General features: G+C 47.9%; 1 protein-coding gene across 2 annotated transcripts; it reads left to right on the forward strand.

The window, feature by feature from the left end:
• The first annotated feature begins 717 nt into the window (after window positions 1-717).
• On the forward strand, window positions 718-12559 carry rrbp1b (ribosome binding protein 1b). Of its 2 annotated transcripts, none has more exons than XM_030416992.1 (24): window positions 718-902; window positions 2382-3034; window positions 3197-3345; window positions 4533-4655; window positions 5030-5182; window positions 5394-5512; window positions 5669-5822; window positions 5918-6014; window positions 6182-6261; window positions 6796-6833; window positions 6928-7017; window positions 7151-7196; window positions 7477-7517; window positions 7598-7685; window positions 7817-7909; window positions 8008-8100; window positions 8183-8254; window positions 8341-8427; window positions 8533-8625; window positions 8755-8826; window positions 11165-11257; window positions 11354-11437; window positions 11514-11582; window positions 12411-12559. In XM_030416992.1, the coding sequence occupies exons 2-24, from the start codon at window positions 2407-2409 to the stop codon at window positions 12447-12449; spliced, it is 2601 nt and encodes an 866-aa protein (XP_030272852.1). In that variant the 5' UTR covers window positions 718-902; window positions 2382-2406; the 3' UTR covers window positions 12450-12559. The 2 variants fall into 2 exon arrangements, with proteins under 2 accessions (XP_030272852.1, XP_030272862.1); XM_030417002.1 differs by having other exon boundaries at window positions 718-895.
• Window positions 12560-15537: the final 2978 nt, after the last annotated feature.

Here is a 15537-nt window from a genome sequence, read left to right on the forward strand (position 1 = left end):
TATGTTATATCCTCTCACCCACCACATCTGTGGAGTCCAGCAGACAGTCCAGAACAGAGCTGGGTCAGAACCAGTTGGTTGCCGGTCTCATTATTCAGTTTTTCATAAAAACCAGACTCAGACTCAGACTACTTTATTAATCCCACCAGGGGCAATTGGTTTCAGCAGCTTGCATACTGGCACAGTACAACAGCACAGTACACACAATAAATAGATAGGGAATAAGGTAGAGTAAATAAATAAAATGCCAAGGAGTGTCATCAAGGATCAATAGTTGAATAAGTGACTAAATAAGTAGATAAATAGATAGGTTGCACATGTTGACCTATACGATGTACATGGTAAAAGAATAACACAAAATCATTATGAAGAATTTAAGAGACGAATATACAGGTTAGGGTTAGGGTTTAATAAGAAATAGTTACTGAGGTAACAATCATTCATATTATTTCTAAAATGAATGAATAAATACATCTTTTTCACATCAACAGAAACGTGTGATCATAGAGTAATAACATTTTGTAAGATGTAAATAAAGTGTGAATGTTGTCACAGATAATAAGATCAGAACTTTAACTACACTTCCCATCAAGCCAAGCGGCTGTGCTCCCGCCTCCGCCGATCCGTTTGGCTCAAGTGTCTCCGAGTGACGTCCCCGCTGACCAATGAGGATGTCGGTGTCGGCGGGGGGCGGGGCTTCGGGTCCCGTTCAGAGAAAGTGCCACGACTCTTCTGCAGCAGCAGGCTGACGGACTGAGAGGAGCTGGACCAGTCAGCAGAACTCTGGACCCACCGGAACACTTAACACTGAAGGTCCGACACACCGCTGGGTTCTACTGAGACAAGATCCAGACCAGACCCGACCAGAACCGAACAGACCAGACCAGCACAGAAGGTTTGATGTGAGGACAATGTCTTTAAGTTAAAAACATTCTGTTCTGTTCTTTTCTGTATTGTTTGGTTCTGTTCTGTTTGGTTCTGTTCTGTTTAGTTCTGTTCTATTCTCTTCTGTTTGGTTCTGTTCTGTTTGGTTCTATTCTGTTCTGTTCTGTTCCTATTCCTTTTCTGTTTGGGACTGTTCGGTTCTGATCTGGTCAGACACACACATTATGGTTTGAAATAAGTTTTAGTGTGAAGATCTGAAGTGAGTTACATAATTGTATGTGTGTGTGTGGTGTGTGTGTGTGTGTGGTGTGTGTGTGTGTGTGTGTGTGTGTGTGTGTGTGTGTAGGTGTGTGTGTGTGTATGTGTGTGGTGTGTGTGTATGTGTGTGTGTATGTGTGTGGTGTGTGTGTGTGTGGTGTGGTGTGTGTGTAGGTGTGTGTGTGTGTGTGTGGTGTGTGTGTAGGTGTGTGTGGTGTGTGTGTAGGTGTGTGTGTGGTGTGTGTGGTGTGTGTGGTGTGTGTGTAGGTGTGTGTGTGGTGTGTGTGTGTGTGTATGTGTGTGGTGTGTGTGGTGTGTGTGTAGGTGTGTGTGGTGTGTGTGTAGGTGTGTGTGTGTGTATGTGTGTGGTGTGTGTGTAGGTGTGTGTGTGTATGTGTGTGGTGTGTGTGTGGTGTGTGTGGGTGTGTGTGTGTGTGTGTGTGTGTGTGTGTGGTGTGTGTGTGTGTGTGTGGTGTGTGTATGTGTGTGTGTGTTCACAGTACAGAGGGTTAACTGTGGACTCGACCCGTCACACTGAATGTTTCTGTTGATAGTAAAATAACGTTGAGTTCTGGAACAGAATGTTCTGAAGTGTTGGGCCGACCCGGGTCTACAGTTTTGATTGTGGTTTCATGTGGAACCACCTGAGTGCTGAAGTGAGCATGAAGTGAACATGAGCTGCAGCTCAACACGTCTGCCGATTGATTGATTTACTAAAGACAACAGTAGAAATCAAAGACGTCCTGATTGTAGCTCCAGACTAATCAATCAATCAGTCAATCAAACAATCAATCAATCAATCAATCAATCAAACAAACAAACAAACAAGCAAACAATCAATCAATCAACTAGTCTTCTGAGCTGATCGTCCTTCGGTTTATCACAGAAACATTTTGGGTTTCAGTTGAATGTTTTTCACATTCCAGATCAATAATTCATCTTCACCAAGTTCTGAGAGACGGGTCAGTTCTGACCTTGACCTCCACTCAGTGATCAGCAGGTAGACACCCAGACAGAGCTGCAGGCGGGCAGCGCCGCCGTGTGGTCGTTTGGACAGAACCTGTCTTCTCTCAGAACTGCTGAAGGTTTCATCTCAGTTAGTGTTAACAAGCTCATTAAAGGAGCAGTTTACTCAAACATGAACCATCCTGGTGACGTCAGCTGCAGGTGAAGCAGCTGCAGGTGAAGCAGCTTGTCTTCGCGCTCTGTGCTAACTGTCCTCCATCTTTGTCCTCCAGACGACCCGTGACACTCAGATCAGTCATGGATGTGTCTGACCCGCAGACACTCGGCTTCCTGGTCTTTGGAGGCTTCATGATCGTCTCGGCGCTGGGCATCGCCCTCGTCTCCACGCTCTCCATGAAGGAGACGTCATACGAGGAGGCGCTGGCCAAACAGCGCCGGCAGCTCGTCCAAACACAGACCCACAAATCAGACAAGAAGAAGAAGTCCAAACCCAAGAAGAAGGAGGACCGGCCCGATGAGAAGCTCTCAGATCCAGGCAGTGATGGTGGCGAGGAGCCGGAGGTGGTGACCTGTACTGAACCAGAATCTGACCCAGAACCTGTTCCTGAGCCTGATGCTGCCCATGAGCCCAAACCAATGCCTGAACCAGAACCAGAACCAGAACCCACTGTGGTAGCCACCACCATTATGTCTGCTCTGGCCCCGTCACCTAAGGAGAAGAAGAAGAAGAAGTCAGCCAAGGTTGACCCGGCTGCAGTGGTGGAAGCTGCTGCTGAGGAGGTTCTGGTCACAGCCACGGTGCCGCTCGTTGATGCTTCTCCCGGGAACTTTGACCCGGAAGTCACCAAAGAACCGACTGCTGCCAAAAGTGAAGAACCAAAAGAGACACTGAGCAAGAAGAAGAAGTCCAAGAGACCTGAGCCCGGTGAGTGAGAGTATTGATCAGCTGTTATCTGTTATCAAACATCAGTATCGACCTCAGAAGGCCATAAAAAAAATAAAGATTTCATTGATTATTAATACAGTTTGATGAAATCCTGTCAGAAGAAACATCAACGCTTGTGTTTTATTCTGTTTTGTTCTCAAGTGACCGACTCTGCCGGCTCCTCCCGCCTGCTGCCACGTGGCGAGCTGCTGTCCGCCGTGACCAACACAGCGCTCAGCGACGACGAGATGTTCAAACTCATGGAGGTCCTGAACCAGAAGGCCGGGGTCCGCCACGGCTCCTGGCAGCTGGTACATAAACAGCTAACGTTAGCTTCTACGGTCACCTGCTAACAATGGAAGCTAACAATGTTTATACAAGCTGCTTTGCAGTTAGCTCACTCACCAGTTAATGTTAGCTAGTATAAAGTTAGCAGTTAGCTCACTCACCAGTTAATGTTAGCTAGTATAAAGTTAGCAGTTAGCTCACTCACCAGTTAATGTTAGCTAGTATAAAGTTAGCAGTTAGCTCACTTACAGTTAATGTTAACTAGTATAAAGTTAGCAGTTAGCTCACTTAACAGTTAATGTTAACTAGTATAAAGTTAGCAGTTAGCTCACTCACCAGTTAATGTTAGCTAGTATAAAGTTAGCAGTTAGCTCACTCACCAGTTAATGTTAGCTAGTATAAAGTTAGCAGTTAGCTCACTCACCAGTTAATGTTAGCTAGTTTAAAGTTAGCAGTTAGGTCACTCATCAGTTAATGTTAGCTAGTATAAAGTTAGCAGTTAGCTCACTTAACAGTTAATGTTAACTAGTATAAAGTTAGCAGTTAGCTCACTCACCAGTTAATGTTAGCTAGTATAAAGTTAGCAGTTAGCTCACTCATCAGTTAATGTTAGCTAGTATAAAGTTAGCAGTTAGCTCACTCACCAGTTAATGTTAGCTAGTATAAAGTTAGCAGTTAGCTCATAATAAAGCCACACAGTCGGTACACAAACACTGATGCAGCAGCAGATAGCCGCTAAAGTTAGCAGCCAGCACATTCACCATCTATATTAGCAGCAGCTAGCAGGGTTAGCATCCTGTTACAATGGAAAATGCAAGTCGGGTCAGTTATCACAAGGTTTCATGGAGGCGAGAAGATGATGATGACTTCCACAAACAAACATGGCTGCTGCTCGTAAACTAACAACACCTAGATTATTGCTTATTTACATTTTCATTTTTTACCCTGCAGCCAACGTGCCTCTCTGACAGTGTTACCTTGGAACTGTACCATCTTTAAATATTAATTCTGATGATTGCGTTCATTATTAGTAAGTGCAGCAGTCGGGCTCACTGTAGGTCTGATGGTTCTGGCTCATGTCAGGTTTCTGTTCCTGCTCTGCAGCCCACATGTACTGACAGTAGCCTGAGTGTGAAAGATGTTCTGTGTTTGAAAAGCTTTGAATTAAAACTGATCAGAGGGTAAAGTCGAGTCTCTTCCTGACGTTCAGGCGAGTCAGAAAGGAGATCCGCTGTTGGTTCTGAAGAAACAGCTGGAGGAGAAAGAGAAGCTGCTGACCTCCGAGCAGGACGGCGCCACGACCGCCAAGAACCGTCTGAGAGAGCTCAGCAAGGTGAGCCGGGCAGAGTTCTGACCATCAGTCACAGGGTCTCTGCCAGATTTACTCCTTCAGTTCTGTTAGTTTGTCAATTCGACCCAATAGGCAGCAGAACCAGGACACCTTTAAATATGTCGATGCTGTAGAGGAGCAGTGAGAAACAACACAAAGATGTAAAAGAGTTCGAGACAGAAGAGACTGAATCAGACGTTTCTCAAAATATCAAAACAAAAGACTTGATCCACCAGATTCTAGACAAAGAATTGAATCAGCACCATAAGTTCTGTACGTGCACTTACACCCTCCAGATTACTGTCGGATACATACAGTCACCAGACTTCAGCCTCCCCACAAAGTCAGATTTGGTCTTGTTGTATTTCCTTCTTCAGGAACTTGGAGCAGAGAAATCCAAGATGGCTAATTTGGAGGCCCGTCTGAAGGCGGAGCAGAGTGCTCGAGTCCAGGAGGTCACCGGCCTGCAGACCAGAATCCAGACTGCTGACCAGGAGCACCTGAAACACACCCAACAGCTGAACCAGAAGGTACTGAATATCTGATGTTTATTCTTCAGTGGCAGATCAGACAAGGCTTCAGGTCCGGTGTCAGGCTCAGTCGAGCAGCACAGGTCCAGTCTTACATCCTGTCAATCAAGTCTCAGGTCAAGTCTAAGGTTCTTGAAGGCAGGTGCGAGTTAAGCCAGTTCTGGGACAGATGTTTACAGTGTGTTTGGCTAACTGTGTTCAACCTGAACAGATCGGGAGTCTGCAGGAGCAGCTGGAGAACGGCCCGAATGCTCAGCTGGCCCGGCTGCAGCAGGAGAACTCCATCCTCCGAGACGCCCTGAACCAGGCGACCAGCCAGGCGGAGAGCAGGTAACACACAGGTTCTGTTGATGATGATGCACTCTGGGACTCGTAGTTGACCTAGTTTGTACTGATGACTCAGTCCGTCACAGTGTTGACAAGAGTGTTGGATGGACAGAACCACTGATGTCCATCATCTGGTCTGATACTAACCCTCCCTTGCAGGCAAAATGCAGAGCTGGCCCGCCTCAGGCAGGACTGTGTCCGTCTGGGTCGGGAGCTGACCGAGCGCACTGACGCTCTGCGGACCGACGAGGAGCGCAGGAAGAGTCTGGAGGCAAAGATGGCCGCTGTCGAGCAGGAACTGACCCAAGCCCAGGTCAGAATCACAGAACTGTTGTCCTCAAATGTCACAAAAGCTCTGGATGTTGTAACCGATGGAGCCGGGTTCTGTTCTGTTGTCTGTCTGTGCAGCTGGTCCACAGGGACACTGAGCGGGTTCTGCAGCAGCGACTGGAGGAAGTGTGTTCGGACCTGAAAGCCTCGCAGCAGGAAGCTGCTGCCGTTAGCGGTCAGTGTTTCTGTTAGCATGTTGCTAACTCAGCCCAAAGCTTCAGCAATGAGAACCAGTTCTGTAGAAACTCCAGAATAAGGTTCTGACCGGTCACTTCCGTGGTTCCACCTCATCCACATGAATTAGAAACCCAGTAACCCGGTTGTTGTGCTGTTTGTCCTCAGAGCTGCAGGGGGCGCTGGCGTCCAGAGAGGCGGAGCTGCAGGAGCTCAAGGTCCAGCTGGAGAACCAGGCTGCGGTCCAGGTAGAACCTGAACACTCACCTTTTTTATGATTTCATTCTGCTGCTCATCCAGAACACCTGCTGCTGTTGATTGACAGGATGTGATGGAGCAGGTGGTGCTTTTTATTAAAGGGGTAGATTTGAGTCGCGTCACGGGGGCGGGGCTTCTCCCTCGGGGTCACACCGGGAGGCAGGAAGTCAGTCACAGCCGGGCGTGACGAGAGGTCGTCTGTGTGATGATGTCATAGTTCAACACGGTGCACGACGATCAACGGGACGGGTTTTAAAAATCCTCTTTCAGTTCATTAGCAGGAATCATCTGTGTAGGGGCGCCGATTAGCTCAGTTGGTAGAGCGCGCGTCCCATGTGCTGAGGTTCTGCAGTGGACCCGGGTCCGACTCCCGGCCCGGGTCCCTTTGCTGCGTGTCACTCCCCCTCTCTCTCTCTCCCTGTTTCCTGTCATATCTTCAGCTGTTCTATCAATAAAGCCATAAAAAAGTAAAGAAATCATGTGTGGATCTTTGTGCAGCTGATCCGATGTGTTTGTGTCTGCAGGTGGACGAGTCGTCTGACGTGCAGCAGCTGAAGAACCGGTACCAAACTCTTCTTCTGCTCTCCATCGTTCATGCACTTTAATACCCTCATGTGATGGCGTGTAGTTTAACTTCCTGTGTGACTTCCTGTCAGTGTGCAGAGCAGAGACGAGCAGGTCGTCGCTCTGGAGGCGGAGCTCGCTCAGCTGAGGGAGGAGCTACAGCTGCTGACATCATCACAGAGGTCAGAAACAGAGGAGCTCGGCGACATTTCACAGTTCTCACATTCAGTTTGACCACAGCAGCACCTGGTGGACAGGAGAGGAAGTGCAGCGCCAAACGTTCAGCAGCCATTTTGTGTCTCTTTGTGTCCTCAGAGCGACGGAAGGCGACGCAGCAGCCGGAGATCAGGTGCACAAAGACGTAGGTTTGAATCCACAGACTGACATCATCACGTCACTCCACAGTGCACCTGCTGAAGGTCAAAGCTAATGCTAGCTCAGCAGCTAATGCTAGGTTCAGCAGCTAATGCTAGCTTCAGCAGCTAACTACCACTGATGAGAAGCTGCTTCTGTTTCCCCGTTTCTTACCTTACTGTTACCGTCCAGTTTGTGTCAGACATCAGTTCTACCTGCAGAGATCAGAGAAGAACTGCTGTCAGAACAATCACTCTGGTTCTGATGGTTCTTCTTCTCCTCCACAGGGATCAGGAAGTGAGACAGAGTCCGAGCAGCCCTTTGAAAGGTGAGAACACACCTGATGAAACAGCTGACGTGTTTCAGGTGCAGCTGTGTGTGACATCGTGTCTGTTTGTCGTCTGTCAGTCTGGAGGAAGACTCTCAGCTGCTGCGCCTGGAGGAAGAACTCCAGCAGCTCAGAGAGGAGCTCCAACAGGCCCGTCACCACGGAACCGTGAGTCAAGTCCAGCCTCACTCGTCTCTTCAACCATTTACACTCCATTGATCTAAAGTTGTCACATTTCACAAGAACAGTAACAATGTAACAAACCAATCACTTTTCATTGTGATGGTTTTGTACTTCAGGAGCTGCAGGAGAAAATGGCGTTGTCAGCAGCGGCGTCTTCGACTGCAGAGCGTCTGAGCGACCAGAGAGAGGCGGAGCTTCAAGCGGCGCTGGTCAGTGCTGAACAGGAAGCTGCAGGACTTTTATTGTGAAGACTTGACCTCCGTGTGATGAACTGAATGTTACCTTCCTCATGTGTTTGTGTCTTCAGACCGAAGCTCAGTCCAGGATTGCGTCCCTGCATTCGGACTTCCAGGCGTCACTGCAGGTTCTGTTTCCTGGCGTCCGTGTGGAGGCGGACCAGGTCGGTCTGCTCTTCATCTGAACATTCAGTCGCTGGTGAACTCTTCTGATCACACTTGAACCTGTTTGTCGTCTTGTTGCAGAGCGACTGGCTGCAGCTTCTCACTCAGACAGCTGAGGAGAGCAGAAGTGAAGCAGAGCGCTCTCTCTCCGAGGTAAACCCACGGACGTCCTCCACGCCGCTGACAGGTGATACAGGTGATATGTTTGGTATCTGATGTGATGTATATGTGGTTGTCAGGTGCAGTCGAGGCTGACGGAGGCTCATAGGAAACAGACGGAGCTGCAGACGGAGTTCGATCAGAAAGTGAAGCTGCTGCAGGAAACGGTAAAAACTTTAATCTTCATCACTGACGACTGAATGTGTTCACCCGTCTGCTTGTTGCGTTCCAGTGTTGTGATGTCACGGTGACGATGGTTGTGTCTGTGGCAGGAGGCGGAGCTTCAGACTCTGCAGCAGCGCTTTGAAGAAGAAGAAAACGAGTGGAAGAAGAAACTGTGTGAAGCCGAGCAGCAGAAACAAACAGTGAGCGTCACAAACACAAACCGGGTTCATAAAGAGACCCGTTGACTCTGAGAGAAGCTTTTCCTCTGTCTGGTGTTCAGTGGCAGGTGAAGTCTTATTACAGCTCCTATAACCTGTTTCTGTCTGCAGGTCCTGGATCAGCTGCAGCTGCTGGAGGACCGAGCTCAGACAGACAGCACGGACCCAGACAGCACTCAGCAGGTCCGACCTGAAGTACCGAATCTGGGCGATGCTTTTCTGTTAACAAAGTTCTAAGTTCTGTATCGTAGGAAACTGGACTTGTTGAGTAACTGGTGGAGCTGCAGGCTTTAAACTCTACCTTGGAGTGTCCTTACATAGTGTGAGAGTGTCCTTACATAGTGTGAGAGTGTCCTTACATAGTGTGAGAGTGTCCTTACTAGGGGTGTGCCAAAATATCGATACTACGATATATCGCAATATTTCGTCTTGAGGTACGTTATCGATACACTGGTGCCAAATATCGATATTTAAAAATGTAAAAAAACAACAACAAAAAACAATTTTTTTTTTTTGTTTTTTTTTGGCCCACCACCACCACCCCTCTTCAGAGGACAGCTTTATCTTTATTCAAACATAGGTATACAACCAAATAAAATTTTAAAAAATGGTTTAAGTAGCTAAATAAATTCTGAATTTCTTCAGTGACACAGATATCGTGATGTATTGTGGATGAAATTCCTTGCAATATATCGATTATCGCAGAATCGCTGTATCGTGATATTATCCTTATCGTGGGCAAAATATCGTGATAGTATCGTATCGCGAGGTACCTGGTGATACCCAGCCCTAGTCCTTACAGAGTGTTGTGGTGTCCTTACAGAGTGTGGGAGTGTCCTTACACAGTGTGGTGGTGTCCTTACAGAGTGTGGGAGTGTCCTTACAGAGTGTGAGAGTGTCCTTACAGGGTGTAGGAGTGTCCTTACATAGTGTGGAAGTGTCCTTACAGAGTGTGGGAGTGTCCTTACAGAGTGTGAGAGTGTCCTTACAGGGTGTAGGAGTGTCCTTACATAGTGTGGAAGTGTCCTTACAGAGTGTGAGAGTGTCCTTACATGGTGTGGGAGTGTTCTTACAGGGTGTGGGAGTGTCCTTCCAGAGTGTGGGAATGTCCTTACTAGGGCTGGGTATCACCAGGTACCTCGCGATACGATACTATCACGATATTTTGCCCACGATAACGATAATATCACGATACAGCGATTCTGCGATAATCGATATATTGCAAGGAATTTCATCCACGATACATCACGATATCTGTGTCACTGAAGAAATTCCGAATTTATTGACTGCACTGAATCCATTTCACAGGAATTACAAAACATTGTCAATCAATTTCACATGAATGACAGCCAAGTAAACAAAGAGTATATTGCACAGTGACTCTTCTTAACACACACACTGACTACAACTATCATTAAATATCTATATGTGTGGGTTTCAGAGCTACTTAAACCATTTTTTTAAAATTCTATTTGGTTGTATACCTATGTTTGAATAAAGATAAAGCTGTCCTCCGAAGAGGGGTGGTGGTGGTGGGCCCAAAAAAAAAAAAAACATTGTTTTTTTTTTACATTTTTAAATATCGATATTTGGCACCAGTGTATCGATAACGTACCTCAAGTGTGTACACAGTGTGAGAGTGTCCTTACAGAGTGTGGAATTGTCCTTACAGGGTGTGGGAGTGTCCTTACAGAGTGTGAGAGTGTTCTTACAGGGTGTGGGAGTGTCCTTACAGAGTGTGAGAGTGTTCTTACAGGGTGTGGGAGTGTCCTTACAGAGTGTGAGAGTGTCCTTACAGGGTGTGAGAGTGTTCTTACAGGGTGTGGGAGTGTCCTTACAGAGTGTGAGAGTGTCCTTACAGGGTGTGGGAGTGTCCTTACAGGGTGTGGGGGTGTCCTTACAGAGTGTGAGAGTGTTCTTACAGGGTGTGAGAGTGTTCTTACAGGGTGTGGGAGTGTCCTTACAGAGTGTGAGAGTGTCCTTACAGGGTGTGGGAGTGTCCTTACAGGGTGTGGGAGTGTCCTTACAGAGTGTGAGAGTGTTCTTACAGGGTGTGGGAGTGTCCTTACAGAGTGTGAGAGTGTCCTTACAGGGTGTGGGAGTGTCCTTACAGGGTGTGGGGGTGTCCTTACAGAATGTGGGAGTGTCCTTACAGAGTGTGAGAGTGTCCTTACAGGGTGTGGGGGTGTCCTTACAGAATGTGGGAGTGTCCTTACAGAGTGTGGGAGTGTCCTTACAGCGGTGTTATAGTTGCACGGGAGTCGTTGACCCAACCACCCCAACTCACATGAGTCCAGTTGGGTCAACAACTCACAAGTAGCCCTAACAACTCTGTCAGGACACTCCCACGTAGAGTTTAACCAGTTAGTTAGAAGTGAAGGAGCGTCTCTGATAAGAGGTGAAACGTCTTCAACAAACTGAAACAAGTCCAGCTGAACACAGTACAGAACCTAGAGGTACCAGGACCGGATGACTGAGAACTGAGAAATCAACATTTTAATGACTCTGTTTGCTGTCTCAGCTGAAGGAGCAGCTGATGCTGCTGGAGGCTCAGCTGGAGAAACAGCTGGAGGAGGCCACGTTCAGTCAGAGCTGCAGCGAGGAGCTCGCTCAGGTCCGACAGCACCAGCACATCTATCACTATCACTAATCTATAAATTATTTGAGTTGTTAGTAAATAAACTGTGTGTTTGTGTGTGTGCGTGTGCAGGTGCAGTCTCAGCTGCAGCAGGTGTCTGTCAGGCTGCAGGTGGAGCAGGAGCAGCGGCAGCAGCTGGACGCAGAGCTGCAGCAGGTCTCCTCCGTCACATCCGTCACATTCAGTACCAAAGTTTAGAACCACGACTGAACCGCTTCCTGTTTGTTTTCAGGCTCGACAGGAAGTGTTGGAGCTGCAGCAGAAGCTGGAGGCTGCTCAGAGTTCTGCTGCTCCGTTCCAGGTTGGTTCTGATCAACTAGTTTGTCCCAACTGTTTTCACTCTGCAGGCAGCGGTCCGAACGTCCCTGTGACGAGACAGCTTCACCTGTGACCCTGCTGCTCCGTCACAGCCGCGGTGTGAGTCAGACTGACACCAGGGCCGACTGTGACGATGTGTGTGTGACAAATGTAACAGGTGTGAACAGGTGTGAACAGGTGTGTGTGCAGGTATGAACAGGTGTGTGTGCAGGTGTAAACAGGTTTGAACAGGTGTGTGTGCAGGTATGTGTGAACAGGTGTGAACAGGTGTGAACAGGTCTGTGAACAGGTGTGAACAGGTGTGTGTGCAGGTGTGAACAGGTCTGTGAACAGGTCTGTGAACAGGTGTGAACAGGTGTGTGTGCAGGTGTGAACAGGTATGTGAACAGGTGTGAGCAGGTGTGAACAGGTGTGTGTGCAGGTGTGAACAGGTGTGTGTGCAGGTGTGAACAGGTGTGAACAGGTGTGTGTGCAGGTGTGAACAGGTGTGTGTGCAGGTCTGTGAACAGGTGTGAACAGGTGTGTGTGCAGGTGTGAACAGGTCTGTGAACAGGTCTGTGAACAGGTGTGAACAGGTGTGTGTGCAGGTGTGAACAGGTATGTGAACAGGTGTGAGCAGGTGTGAACAGGTGTGTGAGCAGGTGTGAACAGGTGTGTGAGCAGGTGTGAACAGGTGTGTGTGCAGGTGTGAACAGGTGTGTGTGCAGGTGTGAACAGGCCCCCATGTTGGAGTCAGCAGGAGCTGCTTCACCGATGTTCTGGATCTCATACTGAAGCTCGGCAGCTGACACAGGTGTTCTCGTTTGTGCAGGAGGCGCCGGTGGAGGTGAAGGAGGAGACGCCAGTGTGAACCTCTCTGCTTCCGTGGTGTCCTGTCACCATGGTTATGTGTAGCGATCCCCACGGCGCCGCTCGTGTGGTTCTGACTGGACTTGGTGAATAAAGCGAGTGCGACTCTGCTGCTGTCGTCAGTCTCTGATTTCTGTCTGCACAAACTCACAGGACTCGACAGATGAGAGCCAATTTTATTGATCAAGTAACATAAATAGGACAAATGTTTCACTGTACAGACCAAAGTAAAAATAAATAGTGTCACAGCAATAAATTAAAAGCATGAGATGACAGTAGCCTGTTAGCTCGGAGTCAGTGAGACGTGTCGGTCTCCGAGGACGACGACTATTTACATGTTTTATTTTACAGGTTTTCAGCAGGCGGCGTTTCTCTCCACTTCACATTCGTCTTTTTACAACTTCAACAACTTCAGCAACAAGTTAAAAAACTAAGAAAAGCAAAAAGTAGCGGCTGATTAATAAAAACCTTTAGTTACATGTTACAACGGCGTCGTCACAGCTATCAACATCTCGTCAGTATCAAATACTTCAGTCAGCAGTTACAAAAATATCACACACTCTGGGTATTCTCACGAGCGTCATCAGGTCCTACGACACCGAGGGTCAGTGAACGCAGCAGCTCACAACCTGCAGTTCGGCTCTTCAGTCCCAGTTTATTTATTTTTCAAATGTTTTTCTTTTCATGATGTCAGGAGTTTTAATGTAACGGACGTTTACTGGCTCCAGGTTTGTCTGACGTGTGTCGACCCAACTGACTCATCGGGTTTGTGATGGTCAGCGATGAAGAACACAACGAGCTTCAGACGCTCGTTAACGAGGTTCAGACGCTCGTTAACGAGCTGCTGCAGTTTGAGATAACGAGACTGAAGAGCAGAACGCTTGTTTTCACATTACAGAACATCAGTGAAGCGGAGAGTGATCGAGGTTCCTCCTGACAGTTTGGACCTCGACACAGAACCATGATCTGAACTCAGAGTCTTCCTCCAGGTTTATTCAAACTGAAAGAGGACCGTGATCAGTACTCTTGATCCGGTTCTTGTTCTGAGGTTTTAAAGGACGTTGAACTAAAAATGAGCATCGTTTGTATTCACACAGAGAGCTGAAGCCCCGCCCCTTCCTGTTCCCCTCATGGACCTCACTGATCAATCTTTGTCTGGTACTGAAGGGAGATTATAAAGTACTGATCCAGTTGAACTGGGTCAGAATCTCACACATGATGTTCTAACCCTAACCCTTATAAAGACGTCTTCTCCTGACTTCAACACTGTAGAGCTGCGGCTCAGAACTGAACCAGAACCTTCTCTGACCCAGTTGGCTCCATGTTGGTTCTGGTGCTGTGTTGATGAGACGATGTGGCTCACTGAGCTTTAACACAAAACTACAACAAACTGACAATCATCATGTGTGAGATTCTGACCCAGTTCAGACCGGATCAGTACTTTATCATCTCTCTTCGCTGCAGACAAAGATTTAATCAATGAGGTCCATGAGGGGAAAAGGAAGGGGCGGGGCTTCAGCTCTCCGTAAGAGGTGAAGATAACGAGCGCTCCTCTGAGGGTTTGAGAGCTGCTGACCAGAACCTGCGGGTCCAGATTCAGACTTCAGGTCCGGATCCTGTGAGCTCTCCTTCAGTTTCATCGTTCGTGTGCATACAATCACGGCCGGAGCGTCGACGGCCGACAGCCGGCGCTCCGCTGGAGGTGAAGAGGAAACATCACGTGGACGCAGAAGCTGCAGGTTCTCCAGCGTGCAGCCACAGAACCTGAAGTCCTGGTGGCTGCAGCTTTCATAGTCCAGCCCTGCGCACACGCACACACACACGCGCACACACGCACGCACACACACTCTAAAATGAAAATGAACAACTCAAGCGGATGTAAACATTATTCAGGAGACACCTGAGACGCTTCAAACTTTGTGTTCTAAACTTTTTAAACGTGGCGTCCTGATGATGCTGCTGGCAGCCGGGTCCACTTCCTGTTCCTGTGTGAAGTCAGAGACGATGCTTCACAAAACAAAATGAAACCGAATGTAAAGCTGTCGCTGCGAACTGAACAGACTGACAGGTAGCAACACAAACTGAGTGGGCGGGGCCTCGAGGATGACCACACACCTGAACGTGTAGTGAACAGCACGGACACACACACAACACCAGATTGTGATTGGATGGCAGGTGTCCATTTAAATCGTCCAATCAGGCCCCAGCTGGCGCACATCATCAGACACCACAAGCATCATGGGAAAGTGAGACGAGCCGCGGCCGACGCCTCATCTGGAGTTTGAGCAGATTATCAACTTGTTTTTTAGATTAAATGTTCCTTAAACATCCGTCTCCAGGTGAGAACAGATTATAATCTGTGTAGAACAGGTCCACGACACCGTTAGCCTAGCTTAGCACAAACCGCTAGCCTAGCTCCATCTGAGGAAAAGAGCTTGCCTTCTTAGAAAGAGCAACAGTCATTTCGTGTTCACCACTTGCATGCTAAACCCTTTTTCTGCAAGATGGCTGCTCAGGTTCACCACATTTAAATAAACTGATGTTGCTCGTTATCCAGCATGTTCACCATCATGTGGGCTAACAAGTCAATCATACATGACGCAACTTAGCTGTGTTAGCTAGCTAGAAGCTAACTGGACCCTGAAGCTAATATTTTGGTGTTAAAGTCAAACTTTTCTTATTGTTAGCTTCTGAGACGCAGACAGAAGTTAACCACAGAATACAACACGTCTCTTCTGACGGAGCGAAGCTAACAGTGTCGTTCTGCTTCCAACAGAAACAACATTTGTCCAACAGACCGTCGTCCTGATCACAGACGGCCATTGTTCACCAACACACACTCTGGTATCACTCTCCTCCACAGCAGGAGGCCGAGTGTGTGTTTGGAGCAAAATGACCCGATTTACTTTTTGGTTCTTGAGAAACACAAAGTCAACAGCAACGAGTCGCCTGTAAACGGTCCTGAATATCAGCCTCTGAGTCCAGTTAGCTTCAGTTGACTAGCGTTAGCTCCAGGTTGGATGGACTGGTGACCCTTTAGCATTATGCAACACGTAAATCAACCTCAAGATGTTTGTTTGCTCTGATGT

The sequence above is a fragment of the Sparus aurata genome, chromosome 1 (assembly GCF_900880675.1).
Source record: "Sparus aurata chromosome 1, fSpaAur1.1, whole genome shotgun sequence".
NCBI classification, from domain to species: Eukaryota; Metazoa; Chordata; class Actinopteri; order Spariformes; family Sparidae; genus Sparus; species Sparus aurata.

Coding starts and splice junctions, on each gene's coding strand:
- rrbp1b (XM_030416992.1), top strand. CDS start 2,407: ATGGATGTGTCTGACCCGCAGACACTCGGCTTCCTGGTCTTTGGAGGC. Junction 4,656..5,029: donor GTCTGAGAGAGCTCAGCAAG/GTGAGCCGGGCA, acceptor TTCCTTCTTCAG/GAACTTGGAGCAGAGAAATC. Junction 8,101..8,182: donor TCCGTGTGGAGGCGGACCAG/GTCGGTCTGCTC, acceptor GTCTTGTTGCAG/AGCGACTGGCTGCAGCTTCT.